The sequence below is a fragment of the Mustelus asterias genome, chromosome 18 (assembly GCF_964213995.1).
Source record: "Mustelus asterias chromosome 18, sMusAst1.hap1.1, whole genome shotgun sequence".
NCBI classification, from domain to species: Eukaryota; Metazoa; Chordata; class Chondrichthyes; order Carcharhiniformes; family Triakidae; genus Mustelus; species Mustelus asterias.
Window position 1 is genome coordinate 9,677,253 of NC_135818.1, and position 26,096 is coordinate 9,703,348.

The 26,096-nt window shown below is 45.7% G+C and overlaps 1 protein-coding gene across 8 annotated transcripts in view; it reads left to right on the plus strand.

The window, feature by feature from the left end:
* churc1 (churchill domain containing 1) overlaps positions 1–26,096 on the plus strand; it is a 52,727-nt gene that overhangs the window by 13,867 nt on the left and 12,764 nt on the right. The window contains exons 4-6 of one of the 8 annotated variants that reach the window (XR_013499987.1): positions 1,905–2,029; positions 6,515–6,705; positions 8,229–9,884. Coding sequence is in view for 3 of the 8 variants with exons in the window: in XM_078233405.1 (XP_078089531.1) it covers positions 1,905–1,997 (93 nt within the window). In the remaining 5 variants the exon portion in view is untranslated. Of the gene's footprint in view, positions 1–1,759; positions 6,160–6,514; positions 9,885–23,366; positions 23,501–26,096 lie in introns of those variants that run through there. The other 7 variants (XR_013499988.1, XR_013499989.1, XR_013499990.1 and 4 more) reach the window with 7 other exon arrangements.

A 26,096-nucleotide genomic window follows, 5' to 3' on the forward strand; every position in this document is an offset into this window, starting at 1 on the left:
TCACACCGCAATGAAGTTACTGTGAAAATCCCCTCATCGCCACACTTCGGCGCCTGTTCGGGTACACTGAGAGAGAATTTAGCATGGCCAATGCACCTAACCTGTACATCTTTGGAGTGTGGGAGGAAACCGGAGCACCCGTAGGAAACCCACGCAGACACAGGGAGAATGTGCAGACTCTACACAGACAGTGACCCGAGCCGGGAATCGAACCCGGGTCCCTGGCGCTGTGAGGCAGCAGTGCTAACCACTGTGCCACCGTGCCGCCCTGTCAGACAGGCAAAGCTAGCAAGATGGACTCCTCTCGTTTCACTGTGAGCTTCTCTCTCCACTGAGCTTAAAAGCTGCTTTAAAAGTCAGTTAAATCCCGGCAGCTTCTGCTATTTTTCCACACTCGCTACCTCTGTTGTGAGCTTTATATCTAATTAAACAGTATGTACCGAGGTGAGTCATGACACAATGATTGTCAGGCCTAGTCTGAATTTGTGAATAATCCTCCAATGGCAGCATAATATAAATTCTAGAGAGTGGCATATGCTGTTTGTGGTATCAGTTTGAGTACCCTTTTAGCACTCGACAGGTCTGAGTATTCTAACTTGGTATTCAAGGAAAAAATAGCAGGTTGGTCAGTTAAACATTCACTCTCTCCACCGCCGAGGCACAGTGGGAGCAGTGTGTAACATCTACAAGGTGCTGCTGCCACTCACCAAAGCTCCCTTGACAGCATCTTCCAAAACCATGACCTCTACCACCTAGAAGGACAAGGGTAGCAGAATTATCAATGGCACTATAGTTCAGGATGGTAAGTGGCTTGGAGGGAAACACCACCACCTCCAAGTTCCCCTCCAAGCCACTTACCATCCTGACCTATAGTGCCATTTCTTCACTCACTGGTCAAAATCCTGGAACTCCCTTCCTAACAGAATGCTGTGGAACCCTTTAAATCCAGTTGCTTCACTTTTGCTGCATTAAAATAAATGTCTTCTTGGTTCGATGGAGGAGTTTTTAAAGTGCTGCTTTCTTTTCAGAATTATCAGTCGTGCATCCGCGGTTGAGTACATCGAAGCAACTTCCGTCTAAAATGATCAAAATTACCTCCCCTTACAGCGAAATGATGCTTTGGTCTTTAGCCATTCTCTGTTCAGCTGAGGTGGCACACAGTACTGCTGCCTCACTGCGCCAGGGATTCAGGTTCGATTCCTGGCTTGGGTGACTGTGTGGAGTTTGCACGTTATCCCCGTGTCTGCGTGGGTTTCCTCCGGGTCCTCCGGTTTCCTCCCACAGCCCAAAGATGTGCAGGTTAGGTGGATTGGCCATGCTGAATTGTCCCTTAGTGTCCCAAGATGTTCGGGTTATGTAAATTGCCCCTTAGTGTCCCACGATGTGCAGGTTAGGTGGATTGACCATGCTAAATTGCCCCTTAGCGTCCCAAGATGTTCGGGTTATGTGGATTGGTCATGCTAAATTGCCCCTTCATGTCCAAAGATGTGCAGGTTAGGTGGATTGACCGTGCTAAATTGCTCCTTAGTGTCCAAAGATGTGTGGGCTAGGAGGATTAGCCGTGGTAAAATGCGCGTGATTACGGGGGTAAGGCAGGGAGGTGGGCCTGGGTAAGATGCTCTTTCAGAGAGTCGATGCAGACTCAGTGGGCCGAATGGCCTCCTGTGCACTGTCGGGATTCTATGGTTCTGAGTATGCGGCAACTGTTTCCTTCAGATACTGGTCTACAGACATTGTTTTCTTGTTTTTGTTTCATTAGGAATGCTTTTAGATGTCCTGTTAGAAATCCGGGTTAAAGGTGGTGCTGCAGCGTTACAACATTTAACATGGGGGTGATAGTCTTGTCATTACAGTGGTACTGATGTTGAGTGAAGTATTCAACAACTTTCCCCTCCTTGCTCCAGGAGTACACCATGTTGTGTATGCTGTGTGGGAAAGCGGAAGACTCGATCAGTGTACTGCCAGACGATCCCCGGCAGATGGCTCCGCTCTTCTGAAAGCTCTGTTCCTGCTCATCACAAGCTTTGGGGTAGGGACTGCAGTCGCAATTCCAGTTGGCGAACGGATATCAAGCTGCAATAAAATCAGATTTCAAATGAAAGCGGGTTGATTGTATTTGGTCGTGACTGAAGGAGGTGCACAAATAAACCTCCCTTTCCAAGATGAAAATGAACTTCTATTCTTGCGAGCGCTGGCTTTACCAGCACTGATCTGTCTGCATGCCATTTCAGACTGACTCGCATGCTTCTTATTTCAAATGTATAACTTCTGGCATCTTTCAGGTTGAAGCAAGTATCTGAGGGAGGGACGAAAGCTGCTTTTCTTTTTAATTCCATTTACAGGAAATGTAACAGACCAGTGCTGCAAGTCTACTTTTCTTGAGAAAACTGGTCCGCTTATTTCTTGAATCTGGTGGCACAGTGGTTAGCACTGCTGCCTCATAGCGCCAGGGACCCGGGTTCGATTCCGCCCTCGGGTCACTGTCTGGGTGGAGTTAGCACATTCTCCCCGTGTCTGCGTGGGTTTCCTCCGGGTGCTCCGGTATCCTCCCACAGTCCAAAGATGTGCTGGTTGGGTGGATTGGCCGTGCTAAATTGACCCTTAGTGTCAGGGGATTAGCGGTAAATATGTGGGGTTACGGGGATAGGGCCTGGGTGGGACTGTGGTCAATGCACATTCGATGGGTTGAATGGCCTCCTGCACTGTAGGGATTTTATGATCTATGGATTCGATGATAGTCACATGTATTGGGATACAGTGAAAAGTACTGTTTCTTGCACGCTATACAGACAAAGCATACCGTTCATAGAGTACATAGGGGAAAAGAAAAGGCCAGGGTTCGGAATATTGTGCTGCAGTTACAGATAGGGTGAAGAGAAAGATCATCTTAATATTGGCCTCCAACAGGCAAAATCTTTCTTTTATCTCCTAAATTTGGACAATACTGGGTGCTATTTGGTTAGCACTGCTGCCACACAGCGCCTGGAACCTGGGTTCAATTCCCAGCTCGGCTCACTGTCTGTGTGGAGTTTGTACATCCTCCCCGTGTCTGCGTGGGTTTCCCCCGGGTGCTCCGGTTTCCTCCCACAGTCCAAAAGACATGTTGGTTAGGTGCATTGGCCATGCTAAATTCTCCCTCAGTGTACTGGAACAGGTGCCGGAGTGTGACGACTAGGGGGATTTTCACAGTAACTTCATTGCAGTGTTAATGTAAGCCTACTTGTGACACTAATGAATAATTTTTTAAATTCTCATTGTCATGGTCTACAGATTCAGCATGTTTCATGGGCCCCGGGAGCTGGTTGTTTCAAGCAGCAGAACGCAAGGTCAATAAAAATGGTGAGCTTCTCTCGCAGCTGACTATAGACCAGCCATTTTGAATGAGGTTTGGTCAGAATTGAGGCATATAGTTGCAACATTAAACTCTGCCCTAAACGTTGTGGGATTAAAAGTAAAAGCACCTTTTATCTCCTCACCCTCTCGGGGAGCACGCATTTGTTTCAACTTGAAAGGCTGCAAAAGGTATGCATCGCGAAGAAGACACACCAGTCAGTCTGAAATGGTTGAGAAACAAGCCACTGCTGTTACAGTCAGTGTTCACAATCGTAAAAGAAAAGTAAATTACGTTTTGGGGCCAAGTTGAGGTCATTAATGCCCCCAGAAAATTTCAGTATGTTGCAAATGACAAAAAGAAAATGTGTTGAATTGGGAGCTTAACCCTTTTCAGAAAGTGAGTCCTTTTCAGCAGATATAACTTGGACAAGTCACCTTGCGGCTGTTCGAATGTCTTCCTTAATTTAATGGCTTTGAAAGTATTCTGTCCTCCAAAGGAAATGCAAATTTGCATTAGAAAGAGCTCCCGGTGGCCCAATTTGGGCTTTCGACTTCTAAGTAGTTATTATCTTGTGCTCACTTCTATTCCATTTAGCTGGATAATGATGTGCGGAAAGGATCTCGCTGAGGCACCGCCGTCATTTTATCCATTTGTTGTTCTGTTGAATGAATCAAAGTTTTACCTTCTGATGAACGGCAACTTTGATGCACCAAATCTGTCTGATTTTGAGGCTTATACACATTCCAGTAACTGGCCGGAATCTATCTCCCCCCGACCCCCAGCATGGTGTGTTTTCTGGCAGCAGAGACAGCTCACCACTGGCCGCCGGCAGGATCTTCTGGAGATGCCAAAGTCTACGGTGTTTTGTATGGTTCGCCGGCCAGACCTGCTACCAGGGAACTCGTTGCAGAGGGTCACCAGACCTGCCGGCGGGAAGGGCTGGGAAAAAACCTGCCCTATAATATTCGGCAAGATAAAATCATGTCACAGCCACATGGTTTGGGTCATGGAGTGCGTTATTGCTGTTAACAAACATAAACCGCTTTCAAACCAGTGTGAAACTAAACAATTGTCGATCCTTTCTAACTTGATTCGAAATACATTTCCAAGTGATTCAGTAGGTTCCATCCCATTACTGTGTGTATGTGGCGCCAGCCGTTACTTAGCGCACAGCAGGCAACTAACCAAACCTATCCTGAGTAAAAACGGAAAATGCTGGAAAATCTCAGCAGGTCGGACAGCATCTGTGGAGAGAGAATAGAGTCAACGTTTCGAGTCTGGATGATCCTTCGTCAGAGTTGGCTCTACTCTCTCCGAAAGCTCGTGGCTTGTGCTACCAAATAAACCTGTTCGACCTTAACCTAGTGTTGTGAGACTTCTTACTATTCTCTCCCCACAGATGCTGTTGGACTAGAATATAAGAACTAGGAGCAGGAGTAGGCCATCTGGCCCCTCGAGCTTGCTCCGCCATTCAATAAGATCATGGCTGATCTTGTTGTGGACTCAGCTCCACTTACCCACCCGCTCACCATAACCCTTAAATCCTTTACTGTTCAAAAATTTATCTGTCTTTGCCTTAAAAACATTCAATGAGGTAGCCTCAACTGCTTCACTGGGCAGGGAATTCCACAGATTCACAACCCTTTGGGTGAAGAAGTTCCTCCTCAACTCAGTCCCAAATCTGTTCCCCCTTATTTTGAGGCCATGCCCCCTAGTTCTAGTTTCACTCGCCAGTGGAAACAACCTCCCTGCTGAGATTTTCCAGTATTTTCTGTTTTTGTTTCAGATTCCAGCATCCGCAGTATTTTGTTTTTTGCTTGTACCTTGAATAAAGTTCTGGCTTGTTTGCCCATGGTGTTTGTAAATTAACATATGAAAAATATACTGAATGTATGTCTCTCTTCAACCACTCTGTAAAGTCAATTCAATTGACAATTAATTTTACATCAGCCACATCACTTGGACAGGGACATCTTTTCCAATCCAGGAATCCTGGGGGGGCGGCACAGTGGTTAGCACTGCTGCCTCACAGTGCCAGGGATCCGGGTTCGATTCCTGCTTCGGGTCACTGTCTGTGTGGAGTTTGCACGTTCTCCCCGTGTCTGTGTGGGTTTCCTCCAGGTGTTCCGGCTTCCTCCCGCAGTCCAAAGAAGTGCGGGTTAGGTGGATTGGCCATGCTAAATTGCCCCTTAGTGTCCAAAGATGTGTGGGTTGGGTGGATTAGCCATGCTAAATTGCCCCTTGGTGTCAGGGGGACCAGCTCGGGTTAATGCATGGGGTTATGGGGATGGGGTCTGGATGGGATTGTGGTCAGTGCAGTCTCGATGGGCTGAATGGCCTCCTTCTGCACTCTGGGAATTCTATGAATTTGCAGGCTCTCAGCACTTTTGATTTTATAAACAATGGTTCCTTGAGACTTTTGGGAAGGGGGGGCTGGACAAGATTTAACTCTGTAAGTCATTGGGGGCTTTGTTCATCAGCTCCTTTGCTGTCCCTTGTTGCCACTTCTCTTGCTCTGTATCATCCCGGCTGGACTATTGTAAAGATTAACATTTTAAAATAATTCAGTTAATGATCTGTTGGTGGCAGGAGAATTGATGGAAGTCCTTCAGCCAAGAGGTTGTGTTGACATTTCTAAGATATTTGTGGTTTCTTGCTGTCTTTACTCCAGCTGATCGCAGTCCGTTAACAAAAAAATTACAGCTTTTTAAAATTGTGACAGCTTTGTCAGTGTAAATTGCTGAATTCTATTTTGACAGTCATTTTGGAAAAAGATACGCTGTTATATCGTATTCGCATCAATAAATAAAAAGATGTTATTCCAGTATTCTAGCTTGTGGATGTTTTTATTGCCGGGCTTGGTTTGATCTGTTTATATCGGAACAGGAGTAGGCCATTCAGCCCATCGAGCCTGCTCTGCCATTCAATATAATCATTGCTTATCAATCACTTCAATGCCACTTCCCTCCCCCTCCCCCACACTGTCCCCATATCCCTTTATGCCGTTGGTGCTTAGAAATCTGTCAATCTCTACTTTAAACATACTCAATGACTGAGCTTCCACTGCCCTTTGGGGTAGAGAATTCCAAACATTCACAACCCTCTGAGTAAAAATAATTCTCCTCATCTTTGTCCTTCGTGGCTTCCCAGTTGATTTGAAATTGTGTCCCATGGTTCTAGGCTCCCCATGATGTGGAGGTGCCGGCGTTGGACTGGGTATCCCCAACCAGGCATAACATCTTACCTGAATCTACCCAGTCTTATTCCTTGAAAGAAGTCTCTCAACACCAGGTTACAGTCCAACAGGTTTATTTGGAATCGTGAGCCAGTTTCAAGGTAACAATGGCCACAGGACAGGGAATCTGCCCCAGGTAACTTTGAACAAAGGAAAATCTTCGCAGGTCTTAATCCCCTCATGGTGCTAATGGCCCACGTATTAGCAATTCTGGTACAATAATCTCAACAAGGGAGAGAGTGTTTACCAACTCGAGACTGGTTTCTCCAAGAACAAAAGGAATCCTGACTCCAATTAAACCTCAAGATTCAGGTCATTCCGTGTCCAATATTGTGGAGGTGTCACATGACCTTCCCCCCAAGCTGCACTGTGATTTCATAGAATCATAGAATCCTACAGTGCAGAAAGAGGCCATTCGGCCCATCAAGTCTGCACCAACTACAATCCCACCCGGGCCCTATCCACATATCCCTACATATTTACCCACTAACCCCTCTAACCTATGCATCCCGGGACACTAAGGGGCAATTTAGAATGGCCAATCAACCTAGCCCGCACATCTTTTGGACTGTGGGAGGAAACCGGAGCACCCGGAGGAAACCCACGCAGACACAGGGAGAATGTGCAAACTCCACACAGACAGTGGCCCGAGCCGGGATTCGAACCCAGGTCCCTGGAGCTGTGAAGCAGCAGTGGTAACCACTGTGCTACCGTGCTGCCCACTAATGAATGCTTCTGCCTGGTTTCGAACCGGGGACCTTTCGTGTGTTAGGCGAACGCGATAACCACTACACTGCAGTAACAGCTTTGATATCTGTACGAACTGAATTCCGGCAGTTACTGTCCGACGTCCAACATGAACGGAACTGCAGGCAACTGCCTGCGCTGCCTGCCATTAAGCCGGTGGCAAGCGAAAGAACTCGGATCTTCATTAAGCTTGCCGTTTGCTGCAACCTTGGAACTGGTCCTTCCCGATTGACCCATTCCATGTGCCTTCTCCTGTCATGAAAACCTCACTCTGAAAAGACAGGGATCAGTCAGTCAGCCTCCCCTTGGCAGGAACCTTCCAGTTGACTTCTAGTTCTAGACTCTGAGCATGTAAAACCGAGTAAGAAGTCTCACAACACCAGGTTAAAGTCCAACAGGTTTGTTTGGTAGCACAACTCTTCACTCACCTGAAGAAGGAATAACACTCCGAAAGCTTGTGCTATCAAATAAACCTATTGGACTTTAACCTCGTGTTGTGAGACTTCTTACTGTGCCCCCCCCCCACCCCCCCCCAACGCCGCCAACATAAAACCAATACATATATTTTATTTTTGTGGCCTGAACCTTTTTCCTTATTCCCATTTATTGTGCAAATGTGAAAAGGGGTGGACATTGCACTCACGCTTGTGTGTGGAAAAAAAAACCCTTTTTATTTTTATCTTGCCTCAAGTTTGCTGAGCAAGTTATTGCACCCACATCCCCACTACTTGCCTTCAAACAACCATCCAATCTCAAACAGACCATTGTCCGCAGCAAACTACCCAGCCTTCAGGAGAACAGCGACCACGACACCACGCAACCCTGCCATGGCAACCTTTGATTTGATTTGATTTATTATTGTCACATGTATTAACATTCAGTGAAAAGTGTTGTTTCTTGCGTGCTGTACAGACAAAGCATACCGTTCATAGAGACGGAAATGAGAGAGTGCAACCTCTGCAAGACGTGCCAGATCATCGACATGGATACCACCATCACACGTGAGAACACCCACCTACCAGGTACACGGTACATACTCATGCAACTCGGCCAACGTTGTCTACCTGATACGCTGCAGGAAAGGATGTCCCAAAGCGTGGTACATCGGCGAGACCATGCAGAGGCTACAACAACAGATGAACGGACACCGTGTGACAATCGCCAGGCAGGAGTGTTCCCTTCCATTCGGGGGCCACTCCAGCAGTTACGGGCATTCAGCTTCCGATCTTCGGGTAAGCGTTCTTCAAGGTGGCCTTCAGGACACACGCAATGCAGGATCGCCGAGCAGAAACTGATAGCCAAGTTCCGCACGCATAAAGACAGCCTCAACTGGGATCTTGGGTTCATGTCACACGACATGTAACCCCCACCATTTGGCCTGGGCTTGCAAAATCATACTAACTGTCCTGGCTTGAGACAATTCACACCTCTTTAACCTGTGATTATCCCTCTCTCCACTCGCACTGTCTGTACCTGTAAAGACTTGATTACCTGTAAAGACTCGCATTCCAACCATTCTTCACATTCCGATCTGTAATTATCTTGCGATTGTATCTTTGTCTATATATGCCGTGTTTGAGAACCTCCCTCTCCACTCACCTGATGAAGAAGCAGCGCTCTGAAAGCTCGTGATTCCAAATAAACCTGTTGGACTTTAACCTGATGTTCTGAGACTTCTTACTGTGCAAGTTATTAACAGAGGATTGGAACATTTCCAAATTTAAGGGTTGGGGAACATGTGCCACAATTTATAAAGGGGGGAAAATCAGAATAAAAAACACCTTTCTGTTTACAGACCAGTACAGAGTGGGGAAATCAGATATTTAAATTAACCCCCCCAATCCTGTCCATGACATGTTGGTTGAGAAGGGGTCGGATGTTTAATGGGCACATGATGTCTAACAGGTTTACAAGGCTGATTCCGGGGATGGCGGGACTGATGTATGAGGAGAGATTGACTAGGTTAGGATTGTTTTCGCTGGAGTTCAGACGAATGAGGGGGGATCTCATAGAGACTCATAAAATTCTATCAGGTCTAGACAAGGTAGATGCAGGGAGGATGTTCCCGATGGTGGGGGAGTCCAGAACCAGGGGTCACAGCCTGAGAATTCGGGATAGACCATTTAGAACGGAAGTGAGGAGACACTTCTTTATCCAAAGAGTGGTGAGCCTGTGGAATTCATTACCACAGGAAGTAGTTGATGCCAAAACATTATATTGAAGAGGCGGCTGGATATAGCACTTGGGGCGAACGGGATCAAAGGTTATGGGGAGAGAGCAGGATTAGGCTATTGAGTTGGACGATCAGCCATGATGGTGATGAATGGTGGAGCAGGTTCGAAGGGCCGAATGGCCTCCTCCTGTTCCTATCTTCTATGTTTCTATGTAAATGTGACTCTCTAACTGAACAGCTGTTATGTAAAGGACTGAGTAGTGCCATTAAGCACACGTTGTGGCTCTGATTTACTGACGATATACACCAGCCTAAACAGGCTTTCAGGCACTGGAATCATTACTTAATATCCAAGCCTTTCAAAAAAGAAGCAAATTAAATAGAACACTTGTATTTTCCCAGAAGTATGCAAACTCAAAGACTAATTACAAATGCAACATACTTTTCTCATCATTCGAAAATGCTAAAAAGCTGTGGATCATTTTACAATGCTTCATTCTTTACAATCACAGTATTGTCGTGGTGCCATTGTGCTGCAATGGAGGCCATTCAGCCCATCGTGTCAGCCCTGGCTCTCCAAATGAGCATCATGACTTGGTGCCACTCCCCTGCCTTTTCCCCGTACCCCCACATCTTGTTTCTATTTAAATAATCATCCAATTCCCTCTCGAATGCCTCGATTGAATCTGCCTCCACCACACTTCGAGGCAAAGCATTCCAGACCCCAACCGCTCGCACTCTGTCTGATAAAGTTTTTCCTCACATCACATTTGCTTCTTTTGCAAATCACTTTGAATCTGTGCCCTCTCGTTCTGGATCCTTTTCCGAGCGGGAACAGTTTCTCCCCGTCTACTCTGTCCAGGCCCCTCTTGATTTTGAACATCTCGATCAAATCTCCTCTTGGCCGCCTTCTCTTTAACGGGAACAGTCTCAACCTCCCCAATCTGTCCTCATAACTGAAGTTTCTCATCCTTGGAACCATTCTTGTAAACCTCTTCTGCACTCTCTCTCTGAGGCATTCACATCCTTCCGAGAGTATAGCTTTGACAAAGGGTCATCTGGACTCGAAACATCAGCTCTTTTCTCTCCTTACAGATGCTGCCAGACCTGCTGAGATTTTCCAGCATTTTCTCTTTTCAGATTCCAGCATCCGCAGTAATTTGCTTTTATTTTGTATATTGGATGTTGGCTTTGGTTGGAACACATTTGAGATATTTCCTTAAGAGTTATACATTATCATGGTTGGGTTTCTTCTTTGTAATTGTTAAAAGTTCTTGCTAAGTGTCATAGAATCATAGAAACCCTACAGTACAGAAAGAGGCCATTCGGCCCATCGAGTCTGCACCGACCACAATCCCACCCAGGCCCTACCCCCATATCCCTACATATTTTACCCGCTAATCCCTCTAATCTACGCATCCCAGGACACTAAGGGGCAATTTTTTTAGCATGGCCAATCAACCTAACCCGCACATCTTTGGATTGTGGGAGGAAACCGGAGCACCCGGAGGAAACCCACGCAGACACGAGGAGAATGTGCAAACTCCACACAGACAGTGACCCAAGCCGGGAATCGAACCCAGGTCCCTGGAGTTGTGAAGCAGCAGTGCTAACCACTGTGCTACCGTGCCGTCTTACTATACATGTCAACAATATTCTTAATTAAACTTTGTTGTTGATAAAAGCTCCTCGTGGGTCAGTTGAATCAAACCTGGAGTGAAACCTCTCACGCTCGTCCTCGCCAAATTCAACTTAAAACATTACAGGTCAGGCGAGCTTCTTAGAACACCTTGAAGTATCCGACCTGACTTGTATACGAGGGACAGAGTTTCCTCGTATGTCCCCATGTCTTGGGTAACACTTACCTCCTTGGTAAAAGCAGAGAGTATTCATTTAATACTCAGTCATGTCCCTCCCTCCATGTGTAAATTCCCTTTGTGGTCCCTAAATGTCCCTACTCTTTTTACCATCCTTTTACTACTTATATGCCTGTCAAATGTTCACTTCTACTTTTTCAACTTCTGCGTACATTACCTAGCTGTGGGGTTGTGATCACAAGGCAATGTGCTACTCTGCTGAGTGCTGGTAACAGAAGCTTTGGAGGGCAGATTGCCTGCCAGTTTTTATCCTCATACTCTAAAGGATAATATTGCCGTTAGCCATTGTACACAGTTCCTGATTGTAAGTCAGGTTGAGTTTCCAAAAGCAAATTAAGTTTAAGTTGAAGTTTATTTATTAGTGTCACAAGTAGGCTTACATTAACACTGCAATGAAGTTACTGTGAAAATCCCCGAGTCGCTACACTCTGGCGTCTGTTCGGGTTACACTGAGGGAGAATTTAGCACGGCCAATGCACCCTAACCAGCACGTCTTTCAGACTGTGGGAGGAAACCAGATCACCCGGAGGAAACCCACGCAGACATGGGGAGAATGAGTCGACTCCAGACAGACTGCAGATGCTGGAATCTGAAACAAAAATAGAAAATGCTGGAAAAATCTGACAGCATCTGTGGAGAGAGAACATTTTAACTCTTGATGACTCTTCATCAGATGTGAAACATTCGCTCTATTCTGTGGGAGGAAACCAGAGCACCCGGAGACTATGATTCTATACTCTTTCTGCCTTGCCTCACAGTGCCAGGGACCTTTATTTCCAGCCTCGGATGACTGTCTGTGTGGAGTTTGCACATTCTCCCCGTGTCTGTGTAGGTTTCCTCCAGGTGCTCCGGTTTCCTCCCACAGTCCAAAGATGTGCGGGTTAGGTGGATTGGCCGTGCCAGGTTCCTCCTTAGTGTCTCAAGATGTGTAAATTAAGGAGATTAGCGGGGTAAACACATAGGGTTATGGGGATAGAACCTGGGTAAGATGCTCTGTCAGAGCGTCAGTGCAGACTCAAGTTTTAAGTTTGTTAGTCACAAGTAGGCTTATATTAACATTGCACAGTAAATAGTCTCACAACACCAGGTGAGGCACTCACCTGATGAAGAGGCAACGCTCCAAAAGCTCGTGCTACCAAATATACCTGTTGGTCTTTAACCTGATGTTGTGAGACTACTTAATGTGTCCACCCCAGTCCAACGCAGGCTACGCCACATCATTAACATTGCAATGAAGTTACAGTGAATATTCCCTAGTCACCACACTCCGGCGCCTGTTCGGGTACACTGAGGGAGAATTTAGCATGGCCAATGCACCCTAACCAGCACGTCTTTCGGACTGTGGGAGGAAACCGGAACACCCAGAGGAAACCCACGCAGACACAGGGAGAAGGTGCAGACTCCGCACAGACAGTGACCCGAGCCCGGGAATCGAACCCAGGTCCCTGGCACTATGAGGCAGCAGTGCTAACTGCTGTGCCACTGTGCCACGATGGGCAAAATGGCCTCCTTCTTCTGCATTGTAGGGATTCTATGATTCTATATTCTTTCTGCTTTGCCCTGAATCAGGTTGCACTTGTCTCTGTGTTAATGCTGCCAATTGTTTGTCTAAGGCAGGAATGCACTAATATTAAGCTTGCAGTATTTATGATGTTCATCCCTATGTCAAAACAGCGCCATCTACTGTAGAGCTGTGACATTTTCCACAGCAGCTCCCATGTGACATCTGACTGAGTTTGCTAAGTTAGTGATCATTGGAAGACGTGTATGCCATTGAGTGAACGCTGTCCAAACTCTCTCTACACTTCATTCATCAATCACCATGAGAGAAAGGCCGCATTTGTTGACACTGCAGATGACAAGGACGCACTCTCCAGCCACACAGTTGGAGTGCCTGTAACGTCACTTTCAGCGGGCTCCCAGGCAAGAGCCTTTGTCAAAGATGGTGCAGATCAAAACCAACCAGTAAAGGACACCATTCACGCCACCCGTGCTCCTTCCCACAGCCCTTACAGCGAGCACCATGGTGGACAGAATAACAAGCGGGAAACAGGAAGTGGACAGCGAGTGAGGAGGCGAGGGGTCGGGGAAGGGCCACGAGAAGAGCAGCGGGCAAGGCCTCAGGAGAGGGACAGCTGGCGAGGGGTCATTCTGGTGGGTGGCAACGAACAAGAGGCAACAGATGCACATGTATGGGTGGCACAGTGGCACAGTGGTTAGCACTGCTGCCTCACAGCGCCAAGGACTCGGGTTCAATTCCGTCTGTGCGGCATCTGCACATTCTCCCTGTGTCTGCGTGCGTTTCCTCCGGGTACTCTGGTTTCCTCCTGCACTCCAAAAATGTGCAGGCTAGGTTGATTGGCCAAGGTAAATTTCTAGGATAGCACAGCGGTTAGCACTGCTAACTCTTAGCTCCAGGGACCCGGGTTCGATTCTGTCCTTGGGTGACTGTTTGTGTGGAGTTTGCATGTTCTCCCTGCGTCTGTGTGGGTTTCCTCCAGGTGCTCCGGTTTCCTCCCACAGTCCAAAGATATGTAGATGAGGTGGATTGGCCAAGGTAAATGCGTGGGGTTATGGGGATAGGGTGTGGGAGTAAGCCTGGGTAGCATGCTCTTTTGGAGAGTTGCTGCAATGCCTTAGGGGGATTAGCAGGGTAAATAGATGGGGTTACGCGGTTAGGGATTGTTGTTGGTGCAGGCTGGATGGGCCGAATGGCCTCCTTCTGCACTGTAGGGATTCTATGGTTCTATGAATAATGATGCAACAGTGAGAGAAACCAGGCAAGAGAGGGGAAGGATTGGGTACCAGGTGGACATGCTGGGTGACGGGAGCTGCAGTGTTAGAGAAACTTTACCCAATCAGTCTGTGTTGGATAGAATCACAAGTTTCCAAGGGAAGGCTTGTCTCGCAGCGCCACCTAATGACAACACACTGTTACATTCAGCTGGTTTCTCAGACGTTCTGTAGCAAGATTCTTTGTCCCCATCAATCCAAGTTGTAATGAAATAATAGCTACACAGCTCAAAATCTAAACATTAAAAAAAATTCTGTCAACACACTCTCTGCTGAGAACCAAGTTTTTAAGATGAATGAGTGATTCAATATTAATGTTGCTATATGATGAATTTTACATTTGTAATCTTTCATTAACAACCATCAAATGTATCCTGTATTCATCAAATTTATAAATGCGTTTTCATCACTGTTTGTTGTGTATTTGCAAACCAGTAATTAAGGTAAGGCACGGTAGCACAGTGGTTAGCACTGCCGCCTCACAGCGCCATGGGTCCTGGGTTCGATTCCCAGCTTGAGTCATTGTCTATGCAGAGTCTGCACATTCTCCCCGTGTCTGTGTGGGTTTCCTCCGGGTGTTCCAGTTTCCTGCCACAGTCCAAAGATGTGCGGATTAGGTGGATTGGCCATGCTAAATTGTCCCTCAATGTCTTCGTGGTGTATACGCATGGGGTTACGGGGATAGGACCTGTCAGAGAGTCGGTGCAGACTCAATGGGCCAAATGGTGTCATTTTGCACTGTAGGGATTCTCTGATTCATTGTAGCACCTGAAGTTTCCATTCTCCTGGGATTGCTATTCTAACATTGCATGTACCAATAAATCCTCGGATGTCAGGGTTCACCCTGACGTGTTAAAGCAATATCTCTGGAGTATTATGGAAGGTTCTGGGTCATAATAGCTTTAACCCAATTTCACCAATTGATTAAAGGTTTTGGAGTCAAGGCTGGGTAGGTCAGGCTTGATTACACTGAAGACCGTTCACAGGCCCACTTTCTGCTTCTCGGCCCCTCAATACCGTCAGCCCACAAAGAGTAATGCATGCGCCCTGCGTATTGGGCCCAGTCTTCTATTCTTGCATTGTAGGAATGAAGTTTCATGAAAAGAGGCATGTTTCTTACCGGAGGATTACCTGTCTCGACAGTAAAGATGATCCGGAGGGAAGAAAAGTCTTGCTTCACTCCTCATCGCCAGTGTAATAATCTTATTGAGGCCAGTCTTCCACCATCAATCCCCAACAGTGATACCTGAACGCTGTTCAACATTAACAGAGCAAAGATCGATCCCAAGTCTATTGACTTCCACCTGAGTGGAGCCAGGTGTTTTTAAACCACCCCCTCCCCCGCTGCTCCTTTCCGATTAGACAAGCCTCCACGCGCCAAATAGGGAGCTCATACTCAACAAAGGTTGGCACGGTGGCACAGCGGTTAGCACTGCTGCCTCAAAGCGCCAGGGACGTGGGTTTGATTCCGGCCTTGGGTCACTGTCTGTGTGGAGTCCGCACGTTCTCCCCGTGTCTGCTTGGGTTTCCTCCAGATGCTCCGGTTTCCCTCCACAATCCAAAGATGTGCGGGTTAGGTTGATTGGCCACACTAAATTGCCCCTTAGTGTCCCAAGATATGTAAGCTAGGGGGGTTAGTGGGGTAAATGCATGGGATTCTGGGGATAGCGTGTGGGGTGGTTCTGGGTAAGATGCGCTGTCGGAGGGCCGGTGCAGTCTCGATGGGCTGTGATGTGGGAAAAATCCACTAGTAGTCAGACTCCGAGATTCAGAAAATACGATTTATTAAACGGAGCTCCGGGAGTTAAGGCACAAGTTCGTAGAATACCTTTTCTCACTAGAATGTCGGGAGCGGTCCATTTTTATACCCTTTACACAATGGGTAAACCGGTGATTCGAACATTATCACATCGTTTAAGCAAGTACAAACAGATATAGACATTTAACATAGTATTGTTCTTATATGAATGGGTACATTTCCTCATGTCTGTATCTATCAATGGTTAGTTTCGGCTCTTTCAGGTGTTAATTGGTTTCCTCGCATTCATATTTTCCCGCCTTCCCTAAGGTTAATCTATCCTCTTTGTTTCGGGGTTTCCTTATCTTAAAAGATGTCTTGACCCTTGGCTTGGCTTCCTGAGGTGTTTGTTTGCTATGAGTCACTGTCTGTGATTTGGAAATGGCTTGTCTGTTAGGTTTTGATTTAAAGTGATTTCTGAACAGTGGGAGCCGGTGTCTGCTTTTTGGCTTCTTTCCCAGTTAACTCTTTATGTGCCAAGCAGCCATTTTAAAGTGTGGTCTCTTGTATTTTTCCCTTTACGGTCCCTCCTTTTGGTCGGATTATAGCTTTAACAATCCCCAGACCAACAATCATACATTCACATATATAAATCTTCGTTCTTCTCTCCTTCTTTGCTTCTTTCGATGTCTTCATTTCTTCCAGTATCTTCATTTCTTCTGATGTCTTCAGGGATCTTCATTAGGGGCTCTTCTTCGATGTACACACTGGCTCCTGGCACAATTCTTGTCAACATTATTTTAAAACAGACTTTAAGGCATCCCACAGTCAGACAACAGACAATTATAATGACAATGAGTATGACCAATCCATGTAACAGGTACGACTCCCAGGACTCTCCCACCAGCCATGCCAGCCAACTACTTCCTCTCCTGGGTCCCTGTCTAAAGTTATCAAGTTGTTTCCTGATGTCATTGATGACCTGTGTAATATTGTAAGACTCATCTGTGACATGGGTTATGCATTTGTTGCCGATGATTGCACATACTCCCCCTTGTTGTGCTAACTGGTAGTCCACTGCGTATCGTGTCTGCTGTGCATACAATCTTAGTTCAGCCATTTCTTGGTTAACAGCCTCCAATGCTTTTGAAGTGCTGTTTCCCAGGATTGTTAGTCCACAAACAATATGGTTTCTATTCTTTGCTCCAATTACCCCGGCTGACCCCCCTAGAGATAAAGCTCCGAGGAACCCATACCCCAGTGAGGATCCCAGTGTACCCGGGGCTTCCCAGTCAGCGCAGAATTCCCTGCTAATAGCCCGGGTTACTATTCTCCTCCGAATGTACCCCTTCTGAGGGCATAGAACAGTCAGTGGCCCGATTGTTCCTACCGCAAAACGGTTCGGGAGGTTTGGTGTTTCTGTCATGTAGGTACCATTGAAGAGGAATACATACCCCTTCTTAGCCCGGTAACATTTAGTGTCCCGATTGTGAGTTTGCTCATACTGCCAATTGTTCAGTTTATTTGGCTTCCCGTTTGATCCCACCACCTGGTAAGTATCAAAGGGGTATGTCCATTTGGCTGAGCTTACGTGAGTTCCATTACATTGCCCGCAAATAAGCTGTCTTCCCGCGGTTATATTTAAACATTTCCGTTCGTCACAAATACAAGTAATCTGTCCCTTGTTAATCCGACAATGTTGACGGACACACTGTGTCTGTACACAAGAATCATTCTTGGGGACTAAGGCATAGGCACATCCCCATCCCTGCCCCGTGAAACAAAGCGGATAGCTTGCAGTATCTGGACAAGCTTTTCCTCCCTCCTGTTGGGACCCCCCGCATGTAGGATCTGTGGGGTTTACAAGTCCCACACATCTCCCCTGTAAACCTCTTTTATATTTGCCAATTTGTCCCTTACAGGGTGTCTCTGATGTATCTACAGTATATAAGTCATGAGGGGTCCACCCAGGGGTGGCTACAAATAGGGCTTCTACAGATTGTGTTAACGGGTAACATACAGTTCGATTCCCGTGTCAGTGTATGTGAGCTTTGTAAAACAAATTATCTTCCAGCCCAGTCAAATTTACAGTTGCCACAACGCAAAATAATACAGTTACATACGCGATTACATACATATCCGCAACAGTCATAAAACTTAACACTATAATTCAATATTTTACAAGTTATTTTATTTATTAACCCGCGACTCTTGCTTGCAGTCTTTGCCTGTGTTGAGGAAAGCAGTTCTGTTAGTTCATCAATTTAGCTACTTATCTCCTTTGTATAATTTCAGTTGGGTCCAGTGCTTCCAGACACCTTTCCCTCTTATGTCTATCCTGGCACAGGTGTCTCCACTAATTATAATTTCATATGGCTCATTCCACTTTGGTGCAAACCCTGGTTTGTCGGGTAGTGTTTTCACTAGGACGCGACTTCCCACTGTTGGGACGTCAGGGAGCATTTCCAGCTCTCTCTCTGCGTCTTTTATTTCCTGATTGTCTTTTACCAATTTGCGCAACCCTTTTAGCTGGGTGCTCAGATCCAGAACGTATCTCTTGATTTTATCTTTTAGTGGACCGACATCGGTCCCACCTGTTATGATGCTTTCTGGTAATTGCATCGCCCGTCCTGTCATTAGCTCATAAGGGGTTAATCCGGTTGTCCGGTTTGTGGTAGCTCTTAATTTCATTAGTATATCCAAACCCTTTTAATTCAAGCCGTTTCCATTTTTAAACTGAGCTCCAGATCAAAACCCCCGCACTCTAGGAAAAATAACAGGCGCCGAATCAAAATCAAAGCAGGTACAATACATACCAGTTATTTGATTAGGAACATTTTGGTTTCTTAACTGGCTAGATTTTAAGCTTTGCAGTGTTTTTATATTTGGCAAACCTTGTACAATAAACGGCACATGAAATTCCGACGGCAGTACATAATTTTAACTAGTTCAGAATACTAAACTATCTGACGTTCGTAAATCGCGATATTCTGCGATTAATACTGTATTTCACTGACTTGATATATTTTAAACTGACTCATAGACAATATATTTACCTCAGTCTTTTGTTCCTGCTTTTCTACCTTTCCACAAAATTACTTATTTTCTTCTCTTAACTTCTCAACTAACTCTTATAATTTCTACTTCAAGACAAAGGAAAGAGCACATGCTTCCTTCCAAGGTTTAAATCCTTTCTTAACATTAAAACATTAAAGCAAACAACAACAAAACATCCACGCAACCACTTTGTTTAAACACAGACACACACACATGGAAGCTTCCAAAAGTCATTCCACAGCACATCCTTTTTCATTCAAGCTTATCATTTCAAACTGGGATGAGAGTAAAACATTCAAAGAGAATACAGAACGTTGATTAAGACAGTCGCTTTTATTCTTCTTTCTTCCAAACTGTAATTAACTCAAAACAGAAGTAAATTCAAGAAATCCTATCACTTTAATCTTTAACAGTTTTAACACTCTCCCAGCCCCCCTGAGGCTAAACCAAGGTGCAATGCACTGCACCCACTGCCTGTAGCAAACATTCCGCAGGAACAAACAGGCTTCTGCAGCTCCCTGCTCTCAATCTAATACAACAACAACCACCTACATTGGACAAGCTATCAGATCTCACAAACACACTGAAATACAAAAACTAATCATCTCCAGGTATGCCACTAGCCCATTCTACCCATTTTCATCGTAATCTTGGGACATAATCACTCCCATTTTTAGGATGACCTGGTGAGAACTGGAGAGTCCATCCTTAAAAGCCTGGATGAACGCTCGATCTCCTCGCCCTGGATTCCCTTGTCCTGAGCACTCTTGGTATATCCGGAACAGTCGTTCCCCGTACTCAGAAGCTCCTTCTCCTTTTAGCTGCCTTGTGGTGGTAATTCTGCTCCAGTTAGTGGGAGCAATCCCTAAGACCCTCTGAATTTCTTCTTTAAACTGTAAGAAGGATGCCTGTTGGGCATCTATCTCTGCTGTTAGGGGGATTACATGTGTCCACCGTCCCCCATTATAATCCTGTGCTATAGGGGCAGCGTGTCCACCTGCTACCTGCCTCCACTTATCCGCTGGACAGGCTGCCCTGACCAGCCGGTGTATGTCTCTTAGGTGTAATTGGTGTCCTACCCAGATTGTGTCTAATTCTTCCCAGAATTTAGTGTTCGCGCTTCTAGTTTGTAATTTGCCCAGGGAAGCCATTATCTGCTGTCTTTCCCCTGGGGTAAAGGGTTTATAATTTGCCTTTGGTCGCGCTGCTGTCCCCCCTCTAGTTATGGGCGTTAAGTTGTGTTCCAGCTGTTCCCATTCTTCTGAGGGAGCGGTTGGTCCTTGCTGGGTAGACTCATAAGAAGGTAGAGGATCAGTTTCTCCTCCCCATTGCCTTTCTAAAACCTGATTTTGTTTTTCCAGTTCCCTCACTCGGGATTCTAATTCTCTAATTCTTTCTTTATCTTCTCTCCATTTCCTCGTAGAGGCAACTACTTGTTCAATTAGACCTGCTAACTGATGTGTTAACAGTATTCCTATTTTCTTCGTCCTGTTTCTTTTTTCTTTATCTATCCACTTTCTCTGCTGCTCTAAGGTTTGAGAATTATCCCAGCCATCCTTTTGCATTCTCTTTATTAACTCCTTCCTGTCTGTCATGTAGATTTCAATCAGGGAACCTGCAGATCCCCTTTTAACTTCACTATCTGCCATTTCGCAGATTTCACTAACCCCGGCCACGATTATTCTTTAGTAAAGTGTGCTAACTACCGTAGGGACTTCACTACCCCCGGCCACTATTACTACTCTTAGCAAAGTGTGCTCTCTACCGTAGGGACTTCACTACCCCCGGCCACTATTGCTATCCTCACACCGTGTTTCACTGCCGTTACAGGGTTTCAAGTTATACTCACGGCTTCCACGATTACCACCTCGGCAATGTGCTTCTCCACCGGAGTCCGGTTTAGGTCAGAGTTGATCAAACTCCTGTTCCGCCTCGCTTTTCACAACATTGACAGTACAGTTCTCAACTTCTCAATACTTTCATGCAATCAGCTGGCAACTCTGCGTCTGTTCGCCACTACAGAGGGTGATGTTAAACCGACTTCTGCCCTTTTGTGCTTCACAATCCTTTAGTGCCCTTGGTGTCTCTCACTCACTTCAATTCCTGACTTTCACGTGGCAGATTTCTGCTCTTAATAGCCAGTCTAAGGCAGAGGTTTTGAGACAGGCTCTACCTTGTCCTTTTGTCGATCAGCACAAACCACAGTTACTTATTACTATCAGCAGTTAGTACTTATCACTATATCAGATACACAATACAAATATTTCCCCCTTGTAAACCGTATTTTCTGATCCAGTCCGACTCTCACAGATTCCGTGATCTCTACCCCGGTTGCGACCGTGGCCAATCGATCTCACCAGTAATAGGATCCTAGCCGACTACGTCAATTTGTTGTGGGAAAAATCCACTAGTAGTCAGACTTCGAGATTCAGAAAATACGATTTATTAAACGGAGCTCCGGGAGTTAAGGCACAAGTTCGTAGAATACCTTTTCTCACTAGAATGTCGGGAGCAGTCCATTTTTATACCCTTTACACAATGGGTAAACTGGTGATTCGAACATTATCACATCGTTTAAGCAAGTACAAACAGATATAGACATTTAACATAGTATTGTTCTTATATGAATGGGTACATTTCCTCATGTCTGTATCTATCAATGGTTAGTTTCGGCTCATTCAGGTGTTAATTGGTTTCCTCGCATTCATATTTTCCCGCCTTCCCTAAGGTTAATCTATCCTCTTTGTTTCGGGTTTTCCTTATCTTAAAAGATGTCTTGACCCTTGGCTTGGCTTCCTGAGGTGTAAGTTTGCTATGAGTCACTGTCTGTGATTTGGAAATGGCTTGTCTGTTAGGTTTTGATTTAAAGTGATTTCTGAACAGTGGGAGCCGGTGTCTGCTTTTTGGCTTCTTTCCCAGTTAACTCTTTATGTGCCAAGCAGCCATTTTAAAGTGTGCTCTCTTGTATTTTTCCCTTTACAGGCTGAATGGTCTCTTTCTGCACCAGAGGGATTCTATGATTCTATGACTGATAGTTGGAGGAGAGCAGTTTTGTTTCAAAGTGGTGACAACAGAGCTTTTAAGAGATTTAAGTACTCAGTCGATGGACAGATGATTGATGCTGATAATCACGGAATGGCGAAAGACCGATTGGATGAAGGGGGAGATGGTGTCATGGTGGTATTGTCATTGGACTAGTGATCCAGAGCCTCCAGTTAATCTTTGGTATTGCTGATAACTCTTAAACAGTGAAGGTGGAATACATCTAGTTGCTCTACGTGATGTTGATAGGTTGTCCTTGCCTCGCAGCCCGAGAGAAGCAATGTGGGAACTATGCCTGGTAGAGTTTGATCTTAGCTTTGTGACAAACTCTACACTTTTACCTGGTGCTGCTGTGGAAAATAAGTTGTAATTCCAGCCACGGCCAAATATTTAATTCATTTTGTTCTGCAAGATTAAAGATGCTTCAAATAAAGCACCATGAAGTTGCTGGGACTTGTGAAACCATTGTTAAAAGCAGTTAAAAACTGCAGATGCTGGTGTGGAAAAATTAAGTTGCAACAACTGTGGAAATTAAGTTATGGCAAACAACTCTGTCAGGTAATGGAAAATGCTTATTCGCAAACAAGGCCTTCAGTGAGGCCAGCGCTTGCATACTCAGGATAAGCGACTAATCTAAACCTTGTGTTAGTTCCATAAACACTGTTTTCCCAGCCTTGGCCACAGGGTGAAAATAAGACCCTTTCAATAACAAAATTCCAAAGAGCAAGATATGGTGAACTATAACTGTTACATTTTCTGTATGAAATGACAGAACACCATCGTGAAATTCACTGTGTCTGTTCTCCTTGCTAGCTTAAAAGCTTAAAAGATTTGAGTACTCACCATGCATTGAATGGTTAACCCTCAATACTGTCAGGGGGCTGGGATACATCATCGTGTCCGGGAATGACATTTTAATTAGGGCGGCACAGTAGCACAGTGGTTAGCACTGCTGCTTCACAGCTCCAGGGACCTGGGTTCGATTCCCGGCTTGGGTCACTGTCTGTGTGGAATTTGCACATTCTCCTCGTGTCTGCGTGGGTTTCCTCCGGGTGCTCCGGTTTCCTCCCACAGTCCAAAGATGTGTGGGTTAGGTTGATTGGCCATGCTAAAATTGCCCCTTAGTGTCCTGGGATGCGTAGGTTAGAGGGATTAGTGGGTAAAATGTGTTGGGGTATGGGGGTAGGGCCTGGGTGGGATTGTGGTCGGTGCAGACTTGATGGGCTGAATGGCCTCTTTCTGTGCTGTAGTTTCTATTTAAAAAATCTATTAAAAAAATTTAATTAGTTAAGTTTCCTTTTGATGTTTTGTTTTAGTTACCGTGCCCTACCTGCTGCTGTCACCCCTTCTTATTTGTGTTTAATATGCAGATCCTTTGTTTTAAAAGACTATGGAGAGTGCTGGGACACTAAAGGTGGAATTTTCCCGTCCCGCCCACCACGGGAATTGTAGCAGGAGGGACACGGACCTCCGTTGACCTTAGGTGGGATTTTCCGACCGTGGGGTGAGTGTGACTGGAAAATCCCGACCTGGGTATTGGTAGGTAGAGGAGGCAAAAAAATCGTAATGCTGTATTCTGTAAATAAACCTACTCAAGAAAAGGATGTGTGTCTAGTTTCATACCCCACCCTAGAATCATAGAATCACTACAGTGCAGATGGGGGACATTTGGTCCATCGAGCCTGCACCAACAACATTCCCACTCAGGGCCTATCCTCGTAACCCCACGTATTTATCCTAGCTAGTCCCCCTGACACTAAGGGGCAATTTAGTATGGCCAATCTGCCGAACCCGCACATCACTGTCAATGGAATGCGGCTTGGGTTCCATTAACAGTGACTTGCTGAAATTTCCTGAAGATATTTCAGCAGATTCGGTGAATCTGGTTGCGATAAATGTGACCTTTTAAAGTGTGACAGACATGTCGAGGTGTGACACACACGCATTGGATCCAAGGGTTTAAAACACATTCACGGAGTCTCTGTGACATAGGCCCTGTTGAATCTGCTGATTTATGCCATGCATTGTGCAAGATGTTATCACTGACTCATGGTGAGTGATTGAAATGGTTCCTTCTGGAAGCAAAGAGGATGCAACGTCATGGGGGGACGGTATGAGTGACAAGTGATGGTCTGAGGGAGCAGGAAGTGGATATGAGGATGGGTGATGGGGGACCTGTGGGAGAGGAGGACCAAGACACATATAGGCCATGGGCCTTTGTTGATTCTGTTCCCTCTTCAGAAGTTGTAGCAAAGCCTTTCTCAAAAGTGCACACTGAACCTATGCTGAACTTAGTCCATTTCGCACTTTAACTAATATGTAAACAACCATAGAACCCCTACAGTGCAGAAAGAGGCCATTTGGCCCATCGAGCCTGCACCGACCCTCTTACCCAGTCCCACCTTCCTGCCTTATCCCTGTAACCCTGCACATATCCCATGACCAATCTAGCTAACCTGCACATCTTTGGACATGAAGGGGCAATTTAGCATGGCCAATCCACATAACTTGCACATCTTTGGACACTAAGGGGGAATTTAGGATGGCCAATCCATCTAACTTGCACATCTTGTGGACTGTGGGAGGAAACCCTTCTGAGAATTCTAACCCTCCTGTGCAAAAAGCCATGCTCCAATGTTAAATTGTTTGAGCACTTGTTCTGTTTAATGAAGTGCTTTACAATTTTAAGTCTGTGCCGAACCCATCCCTGGGAAGGTAGACTTTCTCATTCTGCCGCACAAGAATGGCCGGTGTTCTTAGGTCGGGGTAGCAGGAGCAAGCGGGTACCTGCCCCTGTAGGAGTAAGGTGGGAAAGAAGTTCTGTCCTGTGGGATTGGTGTTGAAGATGTAGGGGGGTTGTGTGATACTGGGATGTGGCAGTGATGGGAGGGTACTCTGGGGGAGGAAGCATTAGGGTAGGAAAGAGGGTTGCTGAACACTAGACTGATGGAAAGGAAAGGGAGCTGAATTGAACTGAACTGAGGGAAGGCGATGGCCCAGTGGTATTATCGCTAGACTATTAATGCAGAAACTCAGCTAATGTTCTTGGGACCTGGGTTCGAATCCCAGCCATGGCAAGTGGTGGAATTTGAATTCAATAAACAAAAAATATCTGGAATTAAGAATCTACTGATGACCATGAAACCATCATCAATTCTCGGAAAATTGGGGAAGCATGGTGGCACAGGGGTGACACAGTGGTTAGCACTGCTGCCTCACAGCGCCAGGGACCCGGGTTCAAATCCTACCAAAGCATGTGGTGGAATTTGAATTCAATAAAAAAAAATATCTGGAATGAAGAATCTACTGATGATCATGAAACCATTGTCGATTGTTGGAAAAACCCATCTGGTTCACTAATGTCCTTTGGGGAAGGAAATCTGCTGTCCTTTCCTGGTCTGGCCTACATGTGACTCCAGATCCACAGCAATGTGGTTGATTCTCAACTGCCTTCCAAGAGCAACTAGGGATGGACAATAAATGTTGGCCAGCCAGCGATGCCCCATGTCCCACGAATGAATAAAACAAAATTACAGAGAACTGGGGGGACAGGAGGAGTCGGACTTTAGCCCTGTGACAGCAGGGAGGTGGTGGAGAATTGAGGATGTGGGAATACTGACCGTTGACCCAATTTTAACAGGTTTCAGTTGTGGAGAAACTTTCCTCGGATGTAAAGCTGGCGAAGCTTAATGTGAGAAATGGAAGAGATAGATATGAGTAAACTTAAATAAGACAGGCAGTTGTTCCAGAGTAATATGTGACAGAATAGTATAATGGAAAAATATTGCAGCAATTAATTGTAACGCTTGCTGAAAGTACAGAATTTGCAAGAGTTTGAATATATATATCAATCTATATGCTAGATAGATATATTAGATATATATTATTAAATATAGCTCAATATATTAGCTGCAGCTTGGTGACAGCAGTCCGAGCTCAAATGTTGTGGGATCAAATACCGCTCCAGAGATTTGAGCATAAAATTCAGGTTGTTACCCTGATGTGACGCTGAAGGAGTGCTGCACTGCCAGAGATAGCGTCTTTCAGGCAAGACGTCAATCCGATGCCACTTCTACTCTTCCAGGTGGACGCAAACGTTC